The sequence below is a fragment of the Ascidia mentula genome, chromosome 4, assembly GCF_947561715.1.
Source record: "Ascidia mentula chromosome 4, kaAscMent1.1, whole genome shotgun sequence".
NCBI lineage: Eukaryota > Metazoa > Chordata > Ascidiacea > Phlebobranchia > Ascidiidae > Ascidia > Ascidia mentula.
The window spans coordinates 18,550,644-18,571,095 of NC_138569.1; the positions used below are offsets into that span (position 1 = coordinate 18,550,644).

At 37.5% G+C, this 20,452-nt stretch overlaps 6 protein-coding genes across 7 annotated transcripts; 3 read left to right on the forward strand and 3 right to left on the reverse strand.

Annotated features, from left to right (window-relative positions):
- Positions 1 to 3,839: 3,839 nt before the first annotated feature.
- Positions 3,840 to 5,303, reverse strand: LOC145898243 (uncharacterized). The gene is made up of 3 exons (XM_082986670.1): positions 5,049 to 5,303; positions 4,832 to 4,969; positions 3,840 to 4,674 (listed from the first exon to the last, which is right to left on the reverse strand). Exons 1-3 carry the CDS (start codon positions 5,216 to 5,218, stop codon positions 3,840 to 3,842), a joined length of 1,143 nt encoding a protein of 380 aa, XP_082842796.1. The 5' UTR covers positions 5,219 to 5,303.
- A 2,857-nt stretch (positions 5,304 to 8,160) lies between these two features.
- Positions 8,161 to 12,415, forward strand: LOC145899605 (ATP-dependent RNA helicase DDX42-like). The gene is made up of 15 exons (XM_082988464.1): positions 8,161 to 8,456; positions 8,543 to 8,628; positions 8,725 to 8,823; positions 8,943 to 9,005; positions 9,160 to 9,283; positions 9,397 to 9,700; positions 9,760 to 9,938; positions 10,002 to 10,150; positions 10,356 to 10,481; positions 10,605 to 10,763; positions 11,098 to 11,202; positions 11,419 to 11,538; positions 11,613 to 11,731; positions 11,792 to 12,025; positions 12,097 to 12,415. Exons 1-15 carry the CDS (start codon positions 8,396 to 8,398, stop codon positions 12,308 to 12,310), a joined length of 2,142 nt encoding a protein of 713 aa, XP_082844590.1. The 5' UTR covers positions 8,161 to 8,395; the 3' UTR covers positions 12,311 to 12,415.
- LOC145899606 (uncharacterized) lies at positions 12,358 to 13,150 on the reverse strand. Its single transcript, XM_082988465.1, has 2 exons — positions 12,843 to 13,150; positions 12,358 to 12,780 (listed from the first exon to the last, which is right to left on the reverse strand). Exons 1-2 carry the CDS (start codon positions 13,020 to 13,022, stop codon positions 12,358 to 12,360), a joined length of 603 nt encoding a protein of 200 aa, XP_082844591.1. The 5' UTR covers positions 13,023 to 13,150.
- Positions 13,151 to 13,605: 455 nt separating this feature from the next.
- Positions 13,606 to 16,787, forward strand: LOC145897543 (uncharacterized). Of its 2 annotated transcripts, none has more exons than XM_082985876.1 (9): positions 13,606 to 13,808; positions 13,868 to 13,967; positions 14,083 to 14,154; positions 14,438 to 14,560; positions 14,617 to 14,775; positions 14,900 to 15,015; positions 15,175 to 15,283; positions 15,341 to 15,466; positions 16,068 to 16,787. In XM_082985876.1, exons 1-9 carry the CDS (start codon positions 13,708 to 13,710, stop codon positions 16,116 to 16,118), a joined length of 957 nt encoding a protein of 318 aa, XP_082842002.1. In that variant the 5' UTR covers positions 13,606 to 13,707; the 3' UTR covers positions 16,119 to 16,787. The 2 variants fall into 2 exon arrangements, with proteins under 2 accessions (XP_082842002.1, XP_082842003.1); XM_082985877.1 differs by having other exon boundaries at positions 16,187 to 16,783.
- Positions 16,788 to 16,870: 83 nt separating this feature from the next.
- Positions 16,871 to 17,623, reverse strand: LOC145897545 (mitochondrial import inner membrane translocase subunit Tim10-like). The gene is made up of 2 exons (XM_082985878.1): positions 17,444 to 17,623; positions 16,871 to 17,373 (listed from the first exon to the last, which is right to left on the reverse strand). Exons 1-2 carry the CDS (start codon positions 17,512 to 17,514, stop codon positions 17,172 to 17,174), a joined length of 273 nt encoding a protein of 90 aa, XP_082842004.1. The 5' UTR covers positions 17,515 to 17,623; the 3' UTR covers positions 16,871 to 17,171.
- Positions 17,624 to 17,904: 281 nt separating this feature from the next.
- On the forward strand, positions 17,905 to 19,303 carry LOC145898502 (ubiquitin-fold modifier-conjugating enzyme 1-like). Its single transcript, XM_082986980.1, has 4 exons — positions 17,905 to 18,097; positions 18,455 to 18,586; positions 18,779 to 18,946; positions 19,002 to 19,303. The coding sequence occupies exons 1-4, from the start codon at positions 17,975 to 17,977 to the stop codon at positions 19,080 to 19,082; spliced, it is 504 nt and encodes a 167-aa protein (XP_082843106.1). The 5' UTR covers positions 17,905 to 17,974; the 3' UTR covers positions 19,083 to 19,303.
- Positions 19,304 to 20,452: the final 1,149 nt, after the last annotated feature.

A 20,452-nucleotide genomic window follows, 5' to 3' on the forward strand; every position in this document is an offset into this window, starting at 1 on the left:
GATTTGAAGGTCATCCGGCACCTTAATTTCAAATTTGTTAATTGCATGTGGTAGAGCATTAAATTTCCGTTCTCGTGATATTGGTCAATATTGTCACCTATTGCAAGAACGCCGAGCAGAATTGTTTTAACAGGGAAGTTTTTCCCATGCCGACATTACGCCATTATGCTGCTGATTCGCAAAAAGCGGGTCGTCTTCGATGGGCGATTTGAAGATCATCCGGCACCTTAATTTCAAATTTGTTAATTGCATGTGGTAGAGCATTAAATTTCCGTTCTCGTGATATTGGTCAATATTGGCACCTATTGCAAGAACGCCGAGCAGAATTCTTTGTATTAGGGAAGTTTTTTGCATGCCGCCATTATGCTGAATCGCAAAACCAGGCGATTTTTTTGATTGATACAGCTGCGAAAAAATTTGTTTAAATGTTTTTTGAGGTTTGAAATGCTTGCTCATCTCTGTAATTTGATTCTAATCCAAAAGAAACCAATTTTTGAGTAAATGCCTGTTGTACCTTGCAAAATGTGGCAAATTTGCAAAATTATTCTGCCAGAATTCTGCCAGAATGAGGGTGGTTTTCATACTGCTGATTATTTTTTCGCTAAATGAGTATTCACAACGATTCGCCAATACATTTATTGTGCTTCGTTTCATTTTTCGAAATTATTGTGCTTTATTCAGCAATTATTGTGCTTTGCTTCATTTATCGAAATTATTGTGCTTTATTCAGCAATTATTGTGCTTTGCTTCATTTATCGAAATTATTGTGCTTTATTCAGCAATTATTTTGCTTTGCTTCATTTATCGAAATTATTGTGCTTTATTCAGCAATTATTGTGCGTTTTAGTTTTCTTTCCGCTTTTTCGCACTGTAACCAAGAAACATACATTTAACACTTTAGATTCACATCAATTAGTTGTATGCAACTAATGTGAATGGTTGTTATTTAACAAACTCGCTTGCACGTTCACTAATAAGGGCACACTTCAGACCATCTAAGAAAATATTCGACGCTTGTTTTTGTTTTAATTACAGTTGATCAATTTGAAAGGATTGACTTCAAAAAATAACCAAAAGAAAATATTAGCCTTAAATTTGAAAGTCAAGGGTCGTTTTTTTAAGATCATATTTATACGACTTGTTACGATAAACTGTAAAAGTATATTGGGCTTCGACCACTGCGTAAAACAATTAAGTTAATGTGACTCTGTGGAATAGAAAAGCATTTTCCCATTGAGCACCACTGAACGTCCATTCTCCTTTTTTCCACAACGGGATTCGAACCCATGCCGTATATCATGGCCACGAATCCCGATCAGGTTTTCTTCTTGGTTTATTGGTCTGACACTTGACCGATGTTGTCATCACTGTAAAACTTATTTAACTGATCAGACTGACACATGGATCCCTCCTGTGCATAACCCATTATTAACTCAGCAACACTATTTACAGCACGTCTTTTTTTGACCGCTGCAACCAGTTCTTACCCCTCTGCCTCCACTATCGAAACGCGACCTCGATTTTATCAAGCTATACAAAAGTATCTTTCTTCGATCTTCGAACAGGTTTTTGCCCTCCAAAGGTGGCCACCGCCAAGTGGTGCGTCGTGCAATATAACATAATCGTTTCTCTGGTGGTCTGTGGAGTGATAAGGCGGTAAACACACGCGCCCGGTTGGTGTAAGGTGTCACTTGTTGTTTTGAACGATTAATCGCCCGAATTGACCCCAAAGGTGCTTGGTCATCTTCGAGGCAGACCTAACAGTTCTGTAAGGTGGCCTTTTGCCAAGGTTTACCCACCTGAAAGCTGGGGCAATTTCGGGGTCGTCGTGTTGGGCTTTACTTATTTCCTCATATGACAGTCCTATGCAGCGACGCAAGTCCAAGGAATTACCTTCTCCTCTACCGTTGCGACGACCGTTTGTGCCGTAGGAAGTGTTGATCGGGAATGGCAGTGTCGGTGTTTGCTGGGAGGTGTTCACTACCTGCGATGGGGGTTGTTGACATGTTGGTCAAAAAGGTATAGATTTAAACGTCCTATCGCCCCCGCTTGGTCGACAACAATCTCTTGCCATATGGGCACGTGCCCCACAGTTGTAGCTAACATTTGCAGACCTCCTTGGGCGCATCCTCTGTGGTGCGGGTCGTTGGAGACCGTCGAGATCACGGCGCATGGCATCGAGCTCGTTACGAAAGCTATCAACAGATCGCTGCACATTCGAATTAAGCTCGACCAAAGTGTTTTTAAGTTCGACCAACGCAGGATTTCGGGTTGAACTTATCGATCTAACGGGAAGAGAACCGTGTGACACATCGGACTCGACGATCATTTTAGCCCAAACACTGAAATTCCGCTGTGGGCACTTTTGTCTAAATGAGTCCACTAGTTGGCGGTCCTTGAGACCCCGCAATAAAGCGAGAAGCATCACCTCATTTTTAATGGAGGCGTCGGCTGCCCTCGGGTATGCACGGGCGGCTAAAGCTTCTATGGCATACACAAAAGTTCTACCGTCTTCTTGTTGCCCTTGGATTCGGTTGACCAACTAGATTCTCAGCGCGCATTGGCCAGTGGTGTTCAGTCCGAGTGCTTTGGCTTTAATCACTATTTCCTCAAACTGCATTTCGTACAGGTTATCGGCCCCGTTTTGAATATCCCATGTAAAGTCTTTGTCAACGTTTGTTAAAAAGAGGTGCTTCTTAACCTCTTCCGTAGCTGTTATGCTGACTCAAACACTTGTAAAAATGAGTTAAAATTGTCTCCGTTTCTAAAATCTGGGGCGTCATGTCAATGTTAAAAGTCATCTTCCAGTTTAAAAGAAAATATGACGAACCCTAGTACTTTCACGTGTGACAGGAACGCGTCTTCCGTTGTTGCAGCGCCCTGGCGTGCTCGCCAATTTCGTGTTACGCTTCTTAAACAAACACTTTCCAAGGTCTTGACGACGCTGCATTAACGGCTAACCACAAGCCTGTTCGAGCACAACGGTTGAACAATTAAATTCAATCTTGTTCATAAAATTTTAAAATAGCAGCAGAAGAATAAAAATCTGCAAAGCAGTGTGTCAGTCCTATACTTTTTCTTGCGTTAGTCCCGTCTTTATCTTTTGTATCACCAGCCATTGGCCCAACGGTGTCACGTGCGAGGAAGGGAACTAGCGCTGCGATATAAAATCAACGTGCGGTGACTGGTGCGTACGAGACAATTATGTAAATAAAAATATAAACTAACACGAAACATTTAACTAAACAGGTGAAAGGTGAAAGAAGGTGGAGTACAAGAATACGTGATACAATGAAAGCGTGAAACTTGGAAAGAAAACATCAACAAGTGATCGCAAGTTCTTTTGCGCTACACAATCTATGAAATGTGGAAAAGCACCAATGCTGGAAATACATTAAACAACTAGTTTTTCATTTCACAGACACTTTAAAAGCATAACTTTTCTTGTAGTTTTTTTTTTGAAATAAAGTATGCGCAAATATTTTATGTGCATAGTAGTTTCGTTGGAGTACGAGATCATTGCAAATTAACAAAAACAGACAAGGTGTGTTCTAGTATAATAGAGGTTTGCAAACTTTGGAAAGCAAAAAGAAAGTTAATAAGACGGCTGCTTGCATTAAACGCAAAAGATATGTCATATTAACAACGATTGTTTAATGCACACGAAACAAAAAACGCCATAATACGTTTTTCGCTGGCTCCTTTAACTTGATGTTTTCAACCCTGAATGAGATTGTCTTTTGTATTGGAACTGGATGAATGACAGAGTCGAGCGTTAGCGACCTCTGGTGTAGAGATTACTGGTGGAGAAGTATGACGATACAAAACAAAGGACATGGTCAATGGGTCAATTCGTCGAAGTGATTCAGCATCAGTTGATTTTTCATTAGGTTCACACCGAGGCCGTAATGAGTTCCGTCAAAACTGTGAACAAATCTTGAAAACGGGCGAACGTCGAAAAACGTGATGTTGTTTTTAAGGCAAAATTCTCTTATCTGTTCCGAGAATTTGGCTGCGGCATCTTTGCCTTGGGTAGGCAGGAATATTCCAGGTTTCATGAGTCCCGACAAAAGCGGCGGAACGAAATAGAATTTGGGCCACTTGGTATTCGTATTATTGCTGTGAGATTCGTAGAAGGTTTGACGGGATTTTAATATTGGTGATAAGTATTTTTTAATGATAAGTTTGGATTTCATACCCAGGTGAAGTCCAAGGTGAAGAAACATTATTGAGCCTTCACGCCCATTTAATTCTTTAACCAACTTCTTTATCGGTTGTTCTAAATCACTGCCGTAAGATATAAGGGCGTTGACAGTAAAATTGGGTTTTCTGCCACCGCAAAGTTTATCCGGGTGGAGAACGTCATTCATTGAACGTATAATCCCTTTGCATTTGAAGAAAAACTTCTTCTCAGCACGACAGTAAGTCTTGAGCTCCTCGTTTGTGTTTTTTGCCCAAGTTCCTCCGATTTTATCGTCTGTGAGGATCGTCAGTAGGGCGTAAAACATGTTTCGAATTAGTGAATCACCAACGAAATGAATAGAATTGTATGGTGAACGTTCAATGACGTCACACGCCTCCGTTCCGGTTGAGTAGTAACGCCAGGCACATCTTTCGTCCTCCGTCTTCCACTCACTCATTTCGGCATGATGATATTTGCGCATATCCACACAACTGTGATAATACAGACAGGTAATAAAGTCGTTTTCTTATCAGTTGTAAGTGTAATAGACATCGCATATCTTGGAAAGTTTTGATATATTTCAACAACGTTAATAATATGTTATACCATATTTTAGGAATTTTAACAACCGGAGGCAGAAAAACTCACTTCGGACATTCGCATGTTGACGAGTTAGGAGCAGCGCATATTCCACCAGAAGCGTTGTTGCAACAGGGAGTATCACTTTGGGGGTTGCACCAACTGGACAAACGTGGCCATTTGGATCCAGATATTTTCGGAAGCTGGCTACAAGTAAAGAAACAACGTCTTTTCCTTACATTTATTATGAGCGACAGCTTTTTAAATGCTCGGTTATCAGACTTACTTTCGGTTTCCACATTTTCCATCATCTCTCCATAACGTTTCGGTCATGTCTCTTTCCAGCCAATAACCGCGGTAAATATCATCGTAATATGATGAGTTTTTCTCTGGGTTGGTCAATGGAACCCATTTGCCCAAAGTTAAGTTGTGCAAAACGTTTTGACAAACTGTCATAGATTTTCCGTCCCGTGTTTGCTTATATTTGCTTTTTGCAGGAAAGAAAGCCCTTTCTCCGTCATTTCGGTTTTTGTATGTGATTCTTGATGGATCTTCAATGTTTATTGTTATGTAAAACCAACCTAAACTTAAAGCCAAAAGAATCAGAATATGCCTTTTCGCCCTTGCAACTGAATCCATGCAACTTTCAGCAGTCCTGGAAAAGTAAAGCGTTAGATAGTAATTTTGCTTGTCCAAACGAATAGGGCGTATCAAATATAATGTATAGGACGTATCATATTGAATATGTGGTTTAGCAGCCATGTAACAAACGTTTTCTGTACAGCTTTCTGTGTTCCACAACCAATTTGTCACAACACAGTCTAACATCTCTAAGACGTTTACAAATCTAATGTTAATAAGTTGGTTCATAAACTGTACTGTAGCCACACTTTGTCTACTTCATGCTGAACGTAGCCCATTAGTTATGTCTGTCAAATTTTGAGAATTTCTGTACCCTGAGCTGTAAACGTTGCCCACCTCTGCTATATCCGGTAAGTTTCCTTCTGAAAGAGGCGTTATAAACATAAAGACTACCGCATAGCTGATACAATGGCACCACTGTTTCAATCAAATTTGTTTTGTTAAGCTCAATACTAAACTAAAGCTGCACTGTGTAAAGCGACGATATATTAAATTCTAGACTCCTAGACTTTATAATGTTTCTGTTGCTGCCAGGCATATTGTAATTTAATAGTCTGCTCTCCTGGCACAATAAAAACTAGACTAGTGCATGGATATTTTTTTCATTTAAAAACGTGTATGGACCGTCATAGGTGAATATTTACAGTTTTTAACATTTTCTGAATAACTTCCTGTGCGGAACGCCGTTAAGTTTCTGACTCCTTACGTTAAAGGAAGTGTTTTGCTAATCCCCACCCTGTTCGAATTCCATATACTCTTTTCTTTTGAGTGAAACCCAATCTCCTGTGCCGGCGTCTCCCTAAACGTACTGACACAAAACCTACGTACGCTTTGTCTTATGTTCTTTTAAGACAACACCTAATATCTCAGTTATCTCGTATTCCTTGATCGCCTTTCTGGCACCAAGCCAAATCATATCTTACGTAACTACCTTGACATAAGTTTTAAAAATTTTCCTCGTGCTATGCGGTAAAATTCTCACGAAGTAAGATATTAAGCTTTTCTATTTTAAGTAGTGCATGGGACAGCTTACAACTACTGCTTCGTGGGATTTTGTTGAACGCTTTACATATGCCAGACATATGTCAGTCTTGGTGGCATGTCGTTGCTACGCGAAAACTTCTCAATGAACTAGCTGGTGTACATGTACTTTTAGGACAACAAATGGTTACGGTCCAGCTACATTTCAGCGACTATTTATAAAAAAATTAGCGGTCCATCAAACACCTAGCAACGTACTATTTACTTGCTGTGGAATCAATTACTACTCACGCATGCCAAGCATAATCGCCCCAATGTACGGCCTTTACTTGACTGTACCAGAATATCGCGTAGATCACTGGCATCATAGACAGGCTGGATGATAATCGCGAAAAGGCCGTGCATGCGTAGATGCGAAAAATCACGCTCCCGGTGAGATTTGAACTCACGTCCCTTTTTGGTGGACATTCATTCCACCGACTGAGCCACAAAGGTGTTGATTAGTTCGGGTAAATACGAAGTATTGTGGTGAAGTTAGAAATGCGCAGAACGCCTTTGCTGCGATGCTGCCTCATGGTCGATATTGCAGCGTACCTAATGATTTCACTCGGCTGCTATACCTGAAACTAAAAGTCTGCTTGCGTGTTCTTGCTGTTGATACTAAATTCGACTCCGAGAGCAGACTTATTTATTAGTTCCAACACACGTTTGCAAAATTAGGCGGCGTAAAGTTAAATTGTTCCAAGCGTGTTGGTGACTGAGCTAGTAACTTCTACCGTGTGTCAGTTGCTTAGTTAAGTGTCCAAGACTAGTTGGGTGACAGAGTTAATGACAGCGAAAAGTGCGAACGGGTATTTAACAAGTTACAATGATAAACAGGTCTGCCGTCGAGTCGGATGCCTGAAGACTGTAAAAGTTCTGCAGGAAAGCCTATAATATCGTCTGCAGCCGTCGGTCCGACTGTGTTCCAAATGTTTGAAGATTTAAGTTGGGAAACATGCGTGGTGATAAATATAAAATAGTTGGGTTGGGCAAGTACAGGCCTTGGCTGTGCGGTCTTGTCTTGATCTGGCATTCACAATTCTTTTCTATGTAATGAAATCACACAGAATTTACCGGCAACTCAGATCAGGCGAGTTTATAACGCAATTTTATTACACAATTAGCCTACCACAGATGCATTAATAAACAACAATTTTAAAGTAATATTCTGCATACAAAATTGTCCTTTTGTTTTGGGAATAAGATACTGCGAAATGACTGAACCACCAAAGGTGCGTTTCGGTACAGCGTGTACAAGTACAAGTCCAAGGAGACGAATGGTCGGGATTCATGTCCAGGACAGTCAGGGTACAAATCCCCGTGTGTAAAAGAAAAAAAGTGAAATATTACTGAGCCTTTTTGCCCCATGACAGGCCCATATAGCTAATAAGTTTCAGGTCAGCAGTTGTAGACTTTCATCCGTATCTCCCTTGTACACTGTCTGACTAGTTGATTGCGCTGTTTGCAGGCTATAAGTATATTTTTCTACCTTTCTATTGACGTGTAAAAATGTGGCCGATTTAGGACAATATTAAACCAAACGTTTCAGTACTAATGCAAATTCTGTGAGAAGGGTATTTTTTGATTTGACCAATGATGTATGAAAACGAATACCAAAACAAAAACGTGTAAGTCCACAGTACAGCCGACTTAAAAAAGTGTATCTGGTACCTTCGAAACTGTGGTTTTTCTCTTGTGCACATACCTACAGGCCAAACCTGGCGTATATGTTTTGTGGCGTTGTGGACAAGAGAACAGGTCTGTCAGATTCGCTAACAAACAAATCCCAGCAAATACTCAAAACTGACTTTCACGTTACAAGATTGTAGAGTATTTCTTTTGTTAGAACAAACGTAGACAGCACGGCGAGTGGTTTCTGTCAGTGACTTTACTGTGTGAAAAGATAGTAGATTACCTGTGCCGTTTGGTGCGCCTGCCCATGCTAGTTCTTTTTGAACAAAATCAGACATGAGCTACAGCAAATCATACAGAAACTTTCAGCCTGCAAGTGGGGAAACCAACTCACAAGGTAAGTTTATACATGTTGTATAGATTATATGCATAGAGTACAGCAAAGTGTTTTGTTTTTTATGTTCCATTTGCACACATTTAAAGGTTACAACAGACAAGCAATAGTTGGAAACTTTGCACCTAGTTTTGTAGGGTCATCTGGTGCAGTTGGATCCAAACGGAAGAAGTTGGTAAGAAATTATTTTATTTTCTCCTGTAATTTTTTTGGAGACACTTGAATTAGTTTTTAGTGCGTGATTTATTTATAAACTTGTTGCTCTTTCCAGGATGATGAAGATGATGACTATTTTGATGACGCTGATGCGAAACCAACAGAAAATGAAATTCTTGCAGCATGTCCCTTTTTAAGTGAAGAAGAAAAACAGGCAAGTGACACCAAAGTTGATTTTAATATTGAAGATACTAGGATTGCTAGGATGTATATAATTAAGATTCATGGTTATTGCAAGGATACTTATAATACTTATTTTTGACACTTGTCTAGAAAATTAATGAAAATGATGAAGAAGACCCACTCGATGCTTTCATGGCTGACATTGAAAATGAGGTAACCTCATAATATAATTATAATTATTGGGTGTTAAATGACTAATCTCATTTAAGAAGCCCTTAAATGGAGATTGTTACCTTTTCTTGCTGTTTAAACAAATATCCCTTATGGTATATATGTTTTCATGTAACGTTTACTAAATGTAATTTAGGTACAAAAACAGACAAGCAAAAATGTAGAGAAAGTGGAAAAAGACAGAGGAGTTCGTGATGATCTGGAAAAATTAGACTCTGAGGAACTTTATTTTAAATACATGGAAGAAAACCCTAATGCAGGTACAACATCAAACTAGTAAATTAGTATGTTTTGTTGTTTGGAATTCTGATAATTTTAAATGGTAAACACTGGAAAATATATATGATTTATGGTATATATCTTTTTTGTTCAGGTAAAATGTTCCTTGATGATGAGGACCAAGTTGAATACGATGAAGAAGGAAACCCTATACCTGTAGCGCCGACTAACAAGCGTCTAATCGATCCCTTACCTGTCATATACCACTCTGAAATAGAGTACAAACCATTTGAGAAAAACTTTTACAACCAGCATGAGGAAATACAAATGCTCACCAACATTCAGGTGGTTGACCTGAGGTCTAAACTTGGTATTAAGGTGTCTGGATTTCACCCTCCCAAACCTGTGTCAAGTTTCGGTCATTTTGGATTTGATGATAAGCTCATGTCTACCATAAGGTACTGCACTTAGTGTATGACATCGTATGGTTGTGTGCAAGCATCATTTATATATTTAGAAAGCAGGAGTACACACAACCAACACCCATCCAGGCCCAAGGAATTCCATGTGGACTATCAGGTCGTGATGTCATTGGCATTGCAAAAACAGGGTCTGGAAAAACTGCTACATTTATATGGCCGCTGTTGGTGCACATTATGGACCAACCAGCTATAAAAAAAGGAGATGGACCAATTGGTAATTCTGTAAGCTTAAAACATGCAAGGGTATGCTTTAAGCGTGTTCTGTATATCATTTTAGGTTTAATCATTGCACCCACCAGGGAGCTATGCCAGCAAATTCATGCAGAGTGTCGAAGATTTGGCAAAGCTTATGGAATTACTACAGCCTGTTGTTTTGGTGGTGGAAATATGTATGAGCAGCAAAAAGCTCTTGCAGAAGGTTGCGAGGTATAGTTTTTACAGAAGTAAACACTTACTTGTTATAAAATTTGTAAGATAGCCTTCTGTTCTACAGTTATGCTAGCCATACAAATGTATTTTGAGATAAAAATGACTTGGTATTGTTTATATTTAAAAGCATGTTGTACACATGATTCAATGTTTAGTAAATAATCAGCAACGAATGCCCGGAATGTGTAATAACTTGTTGTAGATTGTAGCTGCCACTCCAGGAAGAATCATTGATCATGTAAAGAAGGGTAACACCAATTTACTGAGAGTCACTTACTTAGTATTTGATGAAGCAGACCGGATGTTTGAAATGGGGTTTGAGTACCAGGTACATAGCTTGAGAAATTTGTGCATTAAACTATTGTATAAACAAAAAAATGAGTTTTTAAACTTTTGTTGTTCTCATTATAAGATAAAAACCTAACTTTAAAGTGCTACTAATTCAATTAAGGTGCGCTCTATCGCCAACCATATAAGGCCGGACCGACAGACACTTCTCTTTAGTGCCACCTTTCGGAAACGAATTGAAAGGCTTGCACGTGATATTTTGACCGACCCTGTCAGAATTGTTCAAGGGGACATAGGCGAGGCCAACACAGATGTTACTCAGGTATCAACTGATTTGTGATCATCTGCTTGCACTCTTCAGTATAGGCTGGTATAATACAGTTAACATGGTTCCCATAACTCTATGTTGGTTGTTTCAAAATTTGCCATTTGCAATGCAATGTTTTCATTTTACTCAAACTAGATAATATTTCATCAATGCCTTTTTTCTTCGACCGCCTTACGCATGTTTCTTTGTATTGCATTGAGTTTATTTACACCTGATGAAGCAAGGGGAACTCGCGAAAGCTAGTGTACTTTTTGTAATACAAAAGTCAGAATTTAGATCAGATAATGTTTGTGATTGTATGTGAAATGACTTTGTGATATTTTTGCAGATTGTGGAAGTATTTAAAACTCCAGAATTTAAGTGGAAATGGTTGACCGGTCGAATTGTACCTTTTACAAGTGAGGGAAGCCTTCTTGTGTTCGTCACCAAAAAGGTGTGTAACAGTTGGATTTTATGTATAACTTTGCTACGTGTAGCTCATGTAGTATATAGTAGTAGTACCAGTTCGTGTTCAAAGCGTCTACTTTAGGTGACATGATTAATAGCATGTTAGCTTTGACTTTTCTATTTCGATTAATTAACGTATTTTGCACCCAAATATTTATAACTTGTTTCGAAACTATTCATGACAAACATTTATCTTTGGCAGGCTAATGCTGAGGAACTTGCCATTAACCTTAAGAATGAAGGTTTTGATATTGCTCTTATCCATGGAGACATGAATCAGTTTGACCGAAATACAGTCATCACAAAATTTAAGAAAAATCAAGTGTGTATTGCCTGTTCATGTTTTGGGGTTATGTTTTGAAAAAATAAATTGGAACACAATAACTTCAATCTTAGGTTGCAACACTTGTGGCTACTGATGTGGCTGCTAGAGGTTTGGATATTCCATCCATTAAAAATGTTGTGAATTATGATGTAGCACGAGACATTGATACACACACTCACAGAATTGGAAGGCGAGTACAAAAAAGTGTTTCCAATCGTTAAAATATTTTAATACTCATTTTACTGAACAGAACTGGGCGTGCTGGCCAGAAAGGCACAGCATACACGTTAATTACATCGCGGGAGTCACAGTTTGCGGGTGATTTGGTACGAAACATGGAGAGTGCTAATCAAAGAGTACCAGAGCAATTGATGCAACTGGCACTGCAGAATCAGCGTTTCAGAAAGTCAAGATATAAACAGGGGAAAGGGAAGCAAATCACAAGCTTTCCTACCAGAGATCGACCTGGTCTGGGTGCAGCGAGGTAATGGTTTATTTTACACTGCTCATGCCTATCCACACTTTTTTAATAATTTAATAAATACTTTATTTCAGTTCAAAATCGAACACAACCTCTGCTTTTCGTCAAGCAACTGCAGGAGTCTTGGGTGGTCGTGCATCATCGGTTAAGGAATATTTTAAAAGCCAGTACAAGTCCAATTTTGTGCAAAGCACGGATTCCAAAAACGCAGAAACGTGGAACAGTGGGGATGCATTTAAGCACCCAGACTTCGCAAAGAAAAAGAAGAAGAGTAGATGGGATTCTTAGTTCGCGCTTTTGTCTTTTATTTTGTGAATACAAACTGCAATGTGATATCATTGCCTTCTGTTCATACCCACAGCTGTATGGAATAGAAGTCGGTTCGGTATTTCAGCATCCTCGGAAATGTAGTATGTTGTTTTTCCCGCAAACACTTTATGATTTTCAGCAGATACCTCTTGTATTGGATAGGATACAGTTCTTATCCCACTTTTTCGAATAGAATTATAAAGTTGAAAAGTAACTGTTTGGTGGTCTGTTGACAAAATAACTTTTTTCACAATTTTACCAGGCACAGCTATACTCAAATAAGCAACAGCAGCGACCATGGCCAGACAACCAGCAAATGTGACAACGTTCAATGTGGTTGCGGAAAACATTGTCTGTTGTTTAGGGATTTTAACAACTTCTGGATCTGTTCCATTTTCTTTTGTTAGCATGTACAATGAAAATCCTGCACCTATTAAAAAGCAAGGAACCTGCCACGGAATAAGTTTGTTATTTATAAGTTACCGGAATGAACTTGAATTGAAGTACTTACGCCAACAATTGCTGTAGTCCTTGCTGGAGAAAGATTAAACTTATAATTGTACACAACATATCCCTTCTTATTTAAGCCTTTTGGTGAAGGTTTGGTTTGTTGGAATCTACAAAATCTTATTGTTCCAAGTTTACTTCTCATATTGTGGGACTTAAATATTCTCAGATATAATCCCAGCATTTTGCTGGCTTGATCAACCTACCTTACTAAACATTGAATCAAGTCCTGCAGCATACCAATGCAAAGTAATGTGGTTAACAAATAAAGTTCAAATTCAATAATTATGTATCAACAAATGCCAAGCAAGATTGATTGCTTCGTCCAACTTCCAAATGTTTTGCAGTGGGGTATTTTTTGACATGCTGTAAGGTACAACAGCAAAGAACATGATGGATTTAAATTTTTTTTGCAAATTCGACATATTCCATTCATCGTATTACCCATTTAACGCACATACGCCAGGATACCATTTACGTATTCGTCAACAAAACTAATTTTTGTGTATAATTCTGAAAACGTCCAAGGTGTGTATTTTAATTTTTCCTGCAGCATAAGACGACCCTATGCAAAAGCTTTTCTGTTATTCTTAAAATCATTTGCTTAACAAACGTACATTGTGACCTTTATCGCATTACACGCTTACTGAATTATGATACAAAATACTACAGTTACATGTCCCTCTGAAAAAAAAATGTGCTCGTAAAATGTTGCCACCAGCTTCGGTGGTGGCGCTGTTTATGTTGTTTGTCTACTCTACGGAAAAGAAAGATTCAGCCAAGCTGTTGTTTTAAGGTCGAATTGGAGTTCGTTGTTTTGTGTCGTATTTTTTACAAACTTCGTAAGTTTTAACCTTTTTGGTGGCAAAATGTCAAGAACTCCCAGAACTCCAAGAGCAAAAAGTAGCAGCACGCGCACACTAGGTGCTTTGCGTTTCAGCCAAAGTATTGCTCAACAAACCCCATCAAGGTAAAAATGTCCCTTTGTTCTGCATTTTTTTAACCGTCCTATGAGTACATGTTGTGTAGAAATGACCCAGCTTTGACTATCAATCAAATCCAAACAAGTGTTCCAGTTCCCTCTGCAACAAATCAAGTCAGAGATTTTGCAAGGGAAAAGGAGTTTCAGGTTCTTATTTGTTATAAAGTTAATGTGTGGTGATTATGGTTTGATTTGTTGGTTCTGTATATAGTCTGCTATGTGTGTGTGTGTGTGTTTATGTTGGTAGCTCTGCATGTAACAGGTGTTGAAATCAATGCTGGACACTCAACAACATGACAAAGAAACATTCAGGAACAAGTTGCTTGCTGCAAAGGTGCTGTGGTTTTAGATAATTGTAGATTGCTTTACTTTTTGTTTTGATTTAGGTAGATTTTATGGTGACTGGTGTTTTTACTATGCATGTATATTTTGTTAGTTTTTTCCATTGTGTTGTTCAGAGGCTTTATTTGCCACATAGTCTGTGAAAGCATTTTGCAGAAAATTGCTTTTATAACTCTCTTGACATCTATTACAGTATTTTTAGGGGACGTATATGAAAAATTAAATATTACTTTTTGTTTTAATTATTATTAAAAATTAAATATTATGTTTTGTAGGAAAAAGAAAAAAAGTTGCAAGATCACATTTCGGGCCTTGAAAAAATTATATCTCAGCTACGACAGGAATTAAAGCAAAAGTCAGAATCCTTTAATGAACTTCAAAACGTCTTTAAATCAAAGGTTTCAATGCTATTTTTGGTATGGAGTTAAAGAACGATGAAACCTATATGTTTCAGACACAAGAATATGAATCTAATCTTGCTATTTGCAAAAAAGACCATGATGACACCATTAAAGCACTCACGTTATCTGAAGAATCAAATGAAGAGCTAAAGAAAGAACTTGAAGAACTGAAAATTCAAATGGAAGAAAGAATGAAATCAGTTGTGGAAGAGGTTTTAAAAACTGATCGCTTTATTGTCTTAATGCACCTTTTGCATAGATATTGTGATTTTTTTAAGTGTGTGCAGTGCGTGTGTTTGATTGCATTTGTTTCTTAAAAGTATGTTGTAATTGCAGCATCAAAAACAATTAAGAAACCTAACAGAGTCAAAAAACAAGGAGCTAAAAGAAAAAGATGATAAACTTACAGTGTTAAAGCAAAGGATGGCAGAAAGCCTTGGAAAAAATTCGATGTATTTGGCATAATGTAGTGTATATAAAGAAATATTGCAATATTAATATAAAAATTACATTATCGTGATTAATTTTGACACATTTATTACTTTTAAATTGGATTCTGTAGCTTTCATACACCATTTTGTTGAACATGGAATTTGATGTGGTGGTTGCAGGGAAAGGCAGCATCAGTTGGAGGAACTGAAAAAAGATCTTGTTAAGCAAGCCCAAGAAACTCGAGACTTGCAACAAAAACTCAAGCACATTCAAGTCAGGCCCAAGCAGGTATTGTTTTTTTGTACTTTTTGTGTTTTAAATGAAAACCTCTCCATATGTTTTTAGTGCGAAAATTGTGAAAAATTGGAAGCAATGCTTGAGGACAAAGTTCTGCAATTGCGTCTTAAAGAAAAGGCTATTAATGATTTACAAGGGATTGGCAGAAAAATGCAAATCCAACTTCATCAACAGGTTTTCAAAAAATAAGCTTTTCTATCATATTAAAAGAAAGATATTCATTGCAATTAGAAATACTACTTCCTTTGCTATAGTGAAGGGTCTATTGAAAGTAATTGTAACACACCATTGATTTCAGAGGAGGGCAGTAATTTTAAAAGAAAGGAAGGGTCATGAGCAGTTGCACACACTTTGCAAAAGAGCAGGTTTAAAATTGCCGTCGACAGTTGCCAGTGCATCAATGCAGAAAACACAGTCTGATGTATTAAATGTTTCTTCAGTATTTCAGTGAATTGTCGTTGGCAGGTTTTTTGCTGTTTTTATTTTATACTGAATGAAAGCAACCTTAAAAAACAATAAAGTTGCCAGTGCTACAAACTTTTCTGAATGTGCATATGAATAACAAAGCTGTTGCATTGTATTTTATGGAGTATTTATTTCTTCAAAACAGCATTAGCAGTCACACATGTGTCATGCTTATGTAAGTTTTAGGGGTTGTACACTGAATGTAGCTAGAAAAGGTTGAGGTTGGATATTACATGGGGATTTTTATCACAATAACGAGTATTTTAAGAAAAACTTGGTATGGTTGCTCATGCATAACTTTTATCCACAGGACATAATACTTCAAAAATGGGAAGAGAGAGAAAATAGAAATGGATTTTAACACTAATGACTAATCCATGTTTTTTAGTATGCATAGTGAACGATTACTAAACATTTTTAACTTACCAGGGCACTGTGCTTGAAGAAATGGACAAGCAAAACTGATTCCAATTTCTTCAACCTCCAATGTTGTCTTGTATGTTTACCTGGTGGTTTTTGTGTTTGCAAAAACTGTAGTAGTGCTCACAAAATTGTTTGTTTATTAACTGTTGGATTACCACCTTTTGTTCCCATAACTACCTGCTTTTTATTGATATGCATCTTGGCACTTTAACAAAGAAGCACCCTGCCCTCCTCAGCAATTAACTTCTTGCCATGACGGACACCGAATTCGGATTTAAATTTTACCTTTTACTAAAACCTTACAACACTAATTTGTTCTTTGGTTAACTAAACAACTAGTGTGTGTTGTTGTGTACCTTGGGACAATGTGCATTAAATCTTTTATGTAGTGACCTAACCCAATCAATTCAAATTATATCTGTTTTATGTACATAGGTATTTTGCTTTTGTGAAGTGTGCCAAATTCTTTTTAGAAATACTTCCAAAGTGCCGAGTTTTGCCTTTGCACTTTTTATGTTGTCACATTTTACGTTTTGAACAAAATTCAGTCCAAAACCATTGCAGATGGGTAATAAGAATAAATTTGTGAAACTGACGGTATGATTTTGAAACATTTTGCATGTTTATACAGGACATTACGTTACTTTTTGGTAAGTTACATGGGTCAAACGGTTATCAAAAGGGTATTTATTTCAAAGAATTTGTGATAATTTCAAGTAAGCAGTTACTAAAACAGATACTTAAAACTTTAAATTTGCTACTTCATAACAAACAACTGCTGGAAAAGCAGGAAACAAAGAATAAAAAGCTGGGTTTCATATATGGGATTGGTTAACCAACCAAATAGTCGGAAATGTGCATATGTTTCACACAGTGCCTGTTAATAAAGTAAACACACTTCAGGAGACAATCCAGTTGTACATTAGCTTTAAATCCAATAACATTGACTATGTTATCATTATCACTTGTATTTTGGAGTGCTATCAAGGCTCTACCCGTTGCTTGGTACTGCACTCATTTTGTTCATGGCTTCTTCATCTGCTTGTGATGCTTGCGTCAATTTTTTTCCAATTTGTTCATGAATGTCCAGGTATTTTGCAACGCATCGATCAATACATACCGCTTCCCCTTTTTCCAAATCTCCCTGGTGGTAGTTTGCGCTGATGCACTTTTTGTGGCAACTGGCTGTCAGTCTGCAATTTTCAAACGTTAGAAATTTAATTAAACAGACTAGTGAACAAAACTGAATAAAATTGTCATTACTTGTTGTACATGTCTGCCATCATTTCAACTTCCAGTTCTGCCGCAATCTTTTGGGCCTCTGCCGGATCCATGTTTAACTTCGTGTGCGCTAAACGTTTTCCGAATTATAAGAACTACTTTAGATGAAAAAAAACACAACAAACAGTGCTATTTTCAAACGAAGTTCGCAAAGGATTTGCAGTTGCCGACAACGAACAAAATTAAAATATACACAGAGAATCACATGTTGCATGTCATTATTAATCCGCACCACGCACGTAGAAATCAGCAAAATATTTTGAAATATATCTTGGCACATTGACGTTATAATGGCGTTTGCTTATTTTCTCCTAATAATATTTATTTAAAAAAATAACGATGATATTCCAAAAAAAATAATGTACGGGGTTAATATTTCACTGCATTCGTATTGATTTGGATAAAGTGACGTTGGCTCTCCTACTTTCCGATTGAATCAGCTGTTTGACGAGTTTACAGAATCGCGTGGACAAGCGATATTATTTGTATATTTTACCAATAAATTTGTGCGTAATGGTTGATGCCACAACAAAGAAAACCCTTTCAAGTATTCCTCTTCTCAAAACGAAATGTGGTCCCCGTGATGGTTCAGAATGGGTAGGCCGACTAAAGGAAGAATATCAAGCCCTGATAACGGTGAGTTATTACGCAATCTGCAGGAAATATTTACTGGAGATTTTATCCATGTTTGAATACGTATTAAACACTGTCTATGGTGCAAAAAACAACAACCAAATTTTATTAAATAATGTATGATGGTTTATATACTTAGCCTTTTTTCCTTCTTCATATGAACTATAGAACTGGAGCAGTATTATTTTAATAATATTGGTATTTTGCCATGTAAACATAATGGGAAAACACTAGTCAGGCTTTCCAGTGTTGTAAACTCTATACGGTATAAATCAAATCTTCAAAAAGCATGTCATTAAAGGTTCTTTGGAATAATATGTAGCAAACTCTGACGTATTCATCTGTATTTGGAATATGTAGTATGTGAAGAACAACAAAGAGAATGACAATGATTGGTTTCGCCTTGAATCCAACAAAGAGGGGACTCGATGGTTTGGAAAGTGTTGGCATATCATGGACCTCAAAAAATATGAATTCAAAATTGAATTTGATGTAAGTGATCTCCAGAAAGAAGCAAAAATTTACTCTTTTCTATATCCTAATTGTTGCACTTCTGAATGACTGATTTATGCAATTATTGTTTTTTTTGAAAGTCCAAAAAATTTAGGGATACAAATTTGAGAAAATTAGTGTTCATAAATACTGTTTTATTTTGCAACTAATTTCATGTGATTTTGAAACCAGATTCCTGTTACTTATCCAACAACTGCACCAGAAATTGCAATTCCAGAACTAGATGGAAAGACTGCAAAGATGTATAGAGGAGGCAGAATATGCCTAACTGACCACTTCAAACCACTGTGGGCAAGAAATGTACCTAAGTTTGGCATTGCCCATGCCATGGCATTAGGGGTAAAATCATATTAGTATCTTTTAAAAACAAGTTCTGAACCACATTTGTTTGTAGCTCGGACCTTGGCTTGCTGTGGAAATTCCAGACTTGGTGGAAAAGGGTGTGGTAAAACACAGTGATGAAAATCAGACCTGACAACACTAACAATTTTGCTTCATTTTTTTTTCTTTGGGAGGATATATTGTGGTGTTTTTATGCTATTTCAATTGAAGAGATTGTGTGCACTAGAATGGAGGTTTTGAATGACTATTTATGCTGGATAAACGGATAGCTTTTGTTTCTTCTAGAGACCAAGAACTTGTTGTGTTGATTCTTTATTCAATGAAAAAACAAAAATCATAATTTTTAATACAAATGTTAACATTGACTTGATCATCCCACATCGCCCTTAAGTCCACGGAATCGTGTTCTCATATCAAGCATTGATCTTCTACACTGCTGGTATGAAAACTGGAGGTGTCTGCAAGCTTCTGGAACATTTGAAGTTGGGTCCTGAATACATTCACTTACTGGTCGTTTTTCAACCTTTATGCAGTCACTTTGAAGAAAGCATTGTTTCAGTTCGTGGCGTACCCTCCAACATGCCCGGCTAGTGTCTATATTTGCAAGCTTCTCTTTGATAAATGGCTGGTCTGTCATTTGTTGATTTTGTCAGCAGTTGGGAAAACCTTTTTAAACCTGCATGTTCCCCGTGTACAAATTTTGGTGGGTAAATAAACAATGCTGCTTATTTTTCCAAAACCAGTTCTATATTAAAAAGACACATTTGTAAAAGGCCTAATGAATACATATGGCATAGTAATTCTATAGTTAACTCGTACAAATTGAAACACGTCTCAACTCTGTAATAAAATTCCAAGTCGCGCAACGATCAATGTTTACCGTTTACCAGGGACATAGAAGTAAAAATAAATGTAACAGATACGTTACGGACATATACAAACTTCTTTGTAGGTGACCGTAAAAACATGCATAATTGTAACACATGCTTTTTCTGTGGCGCTAGAGAGCTTTTAGGTTTTATGAAACCATAGAATACTAAAAAACAAAGTTAGAGGAAGCGAGCAAATAAAAAAACAACAAGATGCACCACATTTGATTTTGTTTAATTTGGTTTTGGTTGATTTCAACGAGCGTTTGGTATCAAATAAAATATTAAATGTATTGAAAAATGTAAGAAAAAATACTTTTCAACGATACAAAATGAGGCCATGTATATGTCTGTAGCCTATACTTGTGCTTGCTAACGCAGGATCACCCAACTGCGCATGTCTTCACTTGGTCGTTAGTTTAAACCTCGCCGGGAACATAGACTGGAAAATAATGGCCCGGTGTGCCCTGGATCGTGGGTTCAAGTCTTCTTGGGAACCTTAAGTTTCGCATCTTGCTCCAACTTTTCAGAAAAATGTTTTAATTCAGCTTGAATTCGAAATATAAAGTCTTTGCCAAAATAATCCAGAAGGGTGTTAATATCACCGAAGAGCTTTGCCCGCATGATATTGCCG

Bases quoted from the DNA above. Each gene is read 5' to 3' on its own strand.
- LOC145898502 (XM_082986980.1), top strand. From the start codon at position 17,975: ATGGTTGATGCCACAACAAAGAAAACCCTTTCAAGTATTCCTCTTCTC. The intron at 18,098-18,454 runs GTGAGTTATTAC...TGGAATATGTAG, and splicing joins AATATCAAGCCCTGATAACG to TATGTGAAGAACAACAAAGA. The intron at 18,947-19,001 runs GTAAAATCATAT...ATTTGTTTGTAG, and splicing joins CCCATGCCATGGCATTAGGG to CTCGGACCTTGGCTTGCTGT.
- LOC145899606 (XM_082988465.1), bottom strand. From the start codon at position 13,022: ATGCTGGGATTATATCTGAGAATATTTAAGTCCCACAATATGAGAAGT. The intron at 12,781-12,842 runs GTAAGTACTTCA...ATTCCGTGGCAG, and splicing joins GGACTACAGCAATTGTTGGC to GTTCCTTGCTTTTTAATAGG.
- LOC145897545 (XM_082985878.1), bottom strand. From the start codon at position 17,514: ATGGATCCGGCAGAGGCCCAAAAGATTGCGGCAGAACTGGAAGTTGAA. The intron at 17,374-17,443 runs GTAATGACAATT...TGAAAATTGCAG, and splicing joins ATGGCAGACATGTACAACAA to ACTGACAGCCAGTTGCCACA.
- LOC145899605 (XM_082988464.1), top strand. From the start codon at position 8,396: ATGAGCTACAGCAAATCATACAGAAACTTTCAGCCTGCAAGTGGGGAA. The intron at 11,203-11,418 runs GTGTGTAACAGT...TATCTTTGGCAG, and splicing joins TTGTGTTCGTCACCAAAAAG to GCTAATGCTGAGGAACTTGC. The intron at 12,026-12,096 runs GTAATGGTTTAT...ACTTTATTTCAG, and splicing joins CCTGGTCTGGGTGCAGCGAG to TTCAAAATCGAACACAACCT.
- LOC145897543 (XM_082985876.1), top strand. From the start codon at position 13,708: ATGTCAAGAACTCCCAGAACTCCAAGAGCAAAAAGTAGCAGCACGCGC. The intron at 13,809-13,867 runs GTAAAAATGTCC...CATGTTGTGTAG, and splicing joins GCTCAACAAACCCCATCAAG to AAATGACCCAGCTTTGACTA. The intron at 15,467-16,067 runs GTTTTCAAAAAA...TTTTATCCACAG, and splicing joins AAATCCAACTTCATCAACAG to GACATAATACTTCAAAAATG.
- LOC145898243 (XM_082986670.1), bottom strand. From the start codon at position 5,218: ATGACAGTTTGTCAAAACGTTTTGCACAACTTAACTTTGGGCAAATGG. The intron at 4,970-5,048 runs GTAAGTCTGATA...CTTTACTTGTAG, and splicing joins GGAAAATGTGGAAACCGAAA to CCAGCTTCCGAAAATATCTG. The intron at 4,675-4,831 runs GTGAGTTTTTCT...GTATTATCACAG, and splicing joins TCAACATGCGAATGTCCGAA to TTGTGTGGATATGCGCAAAT.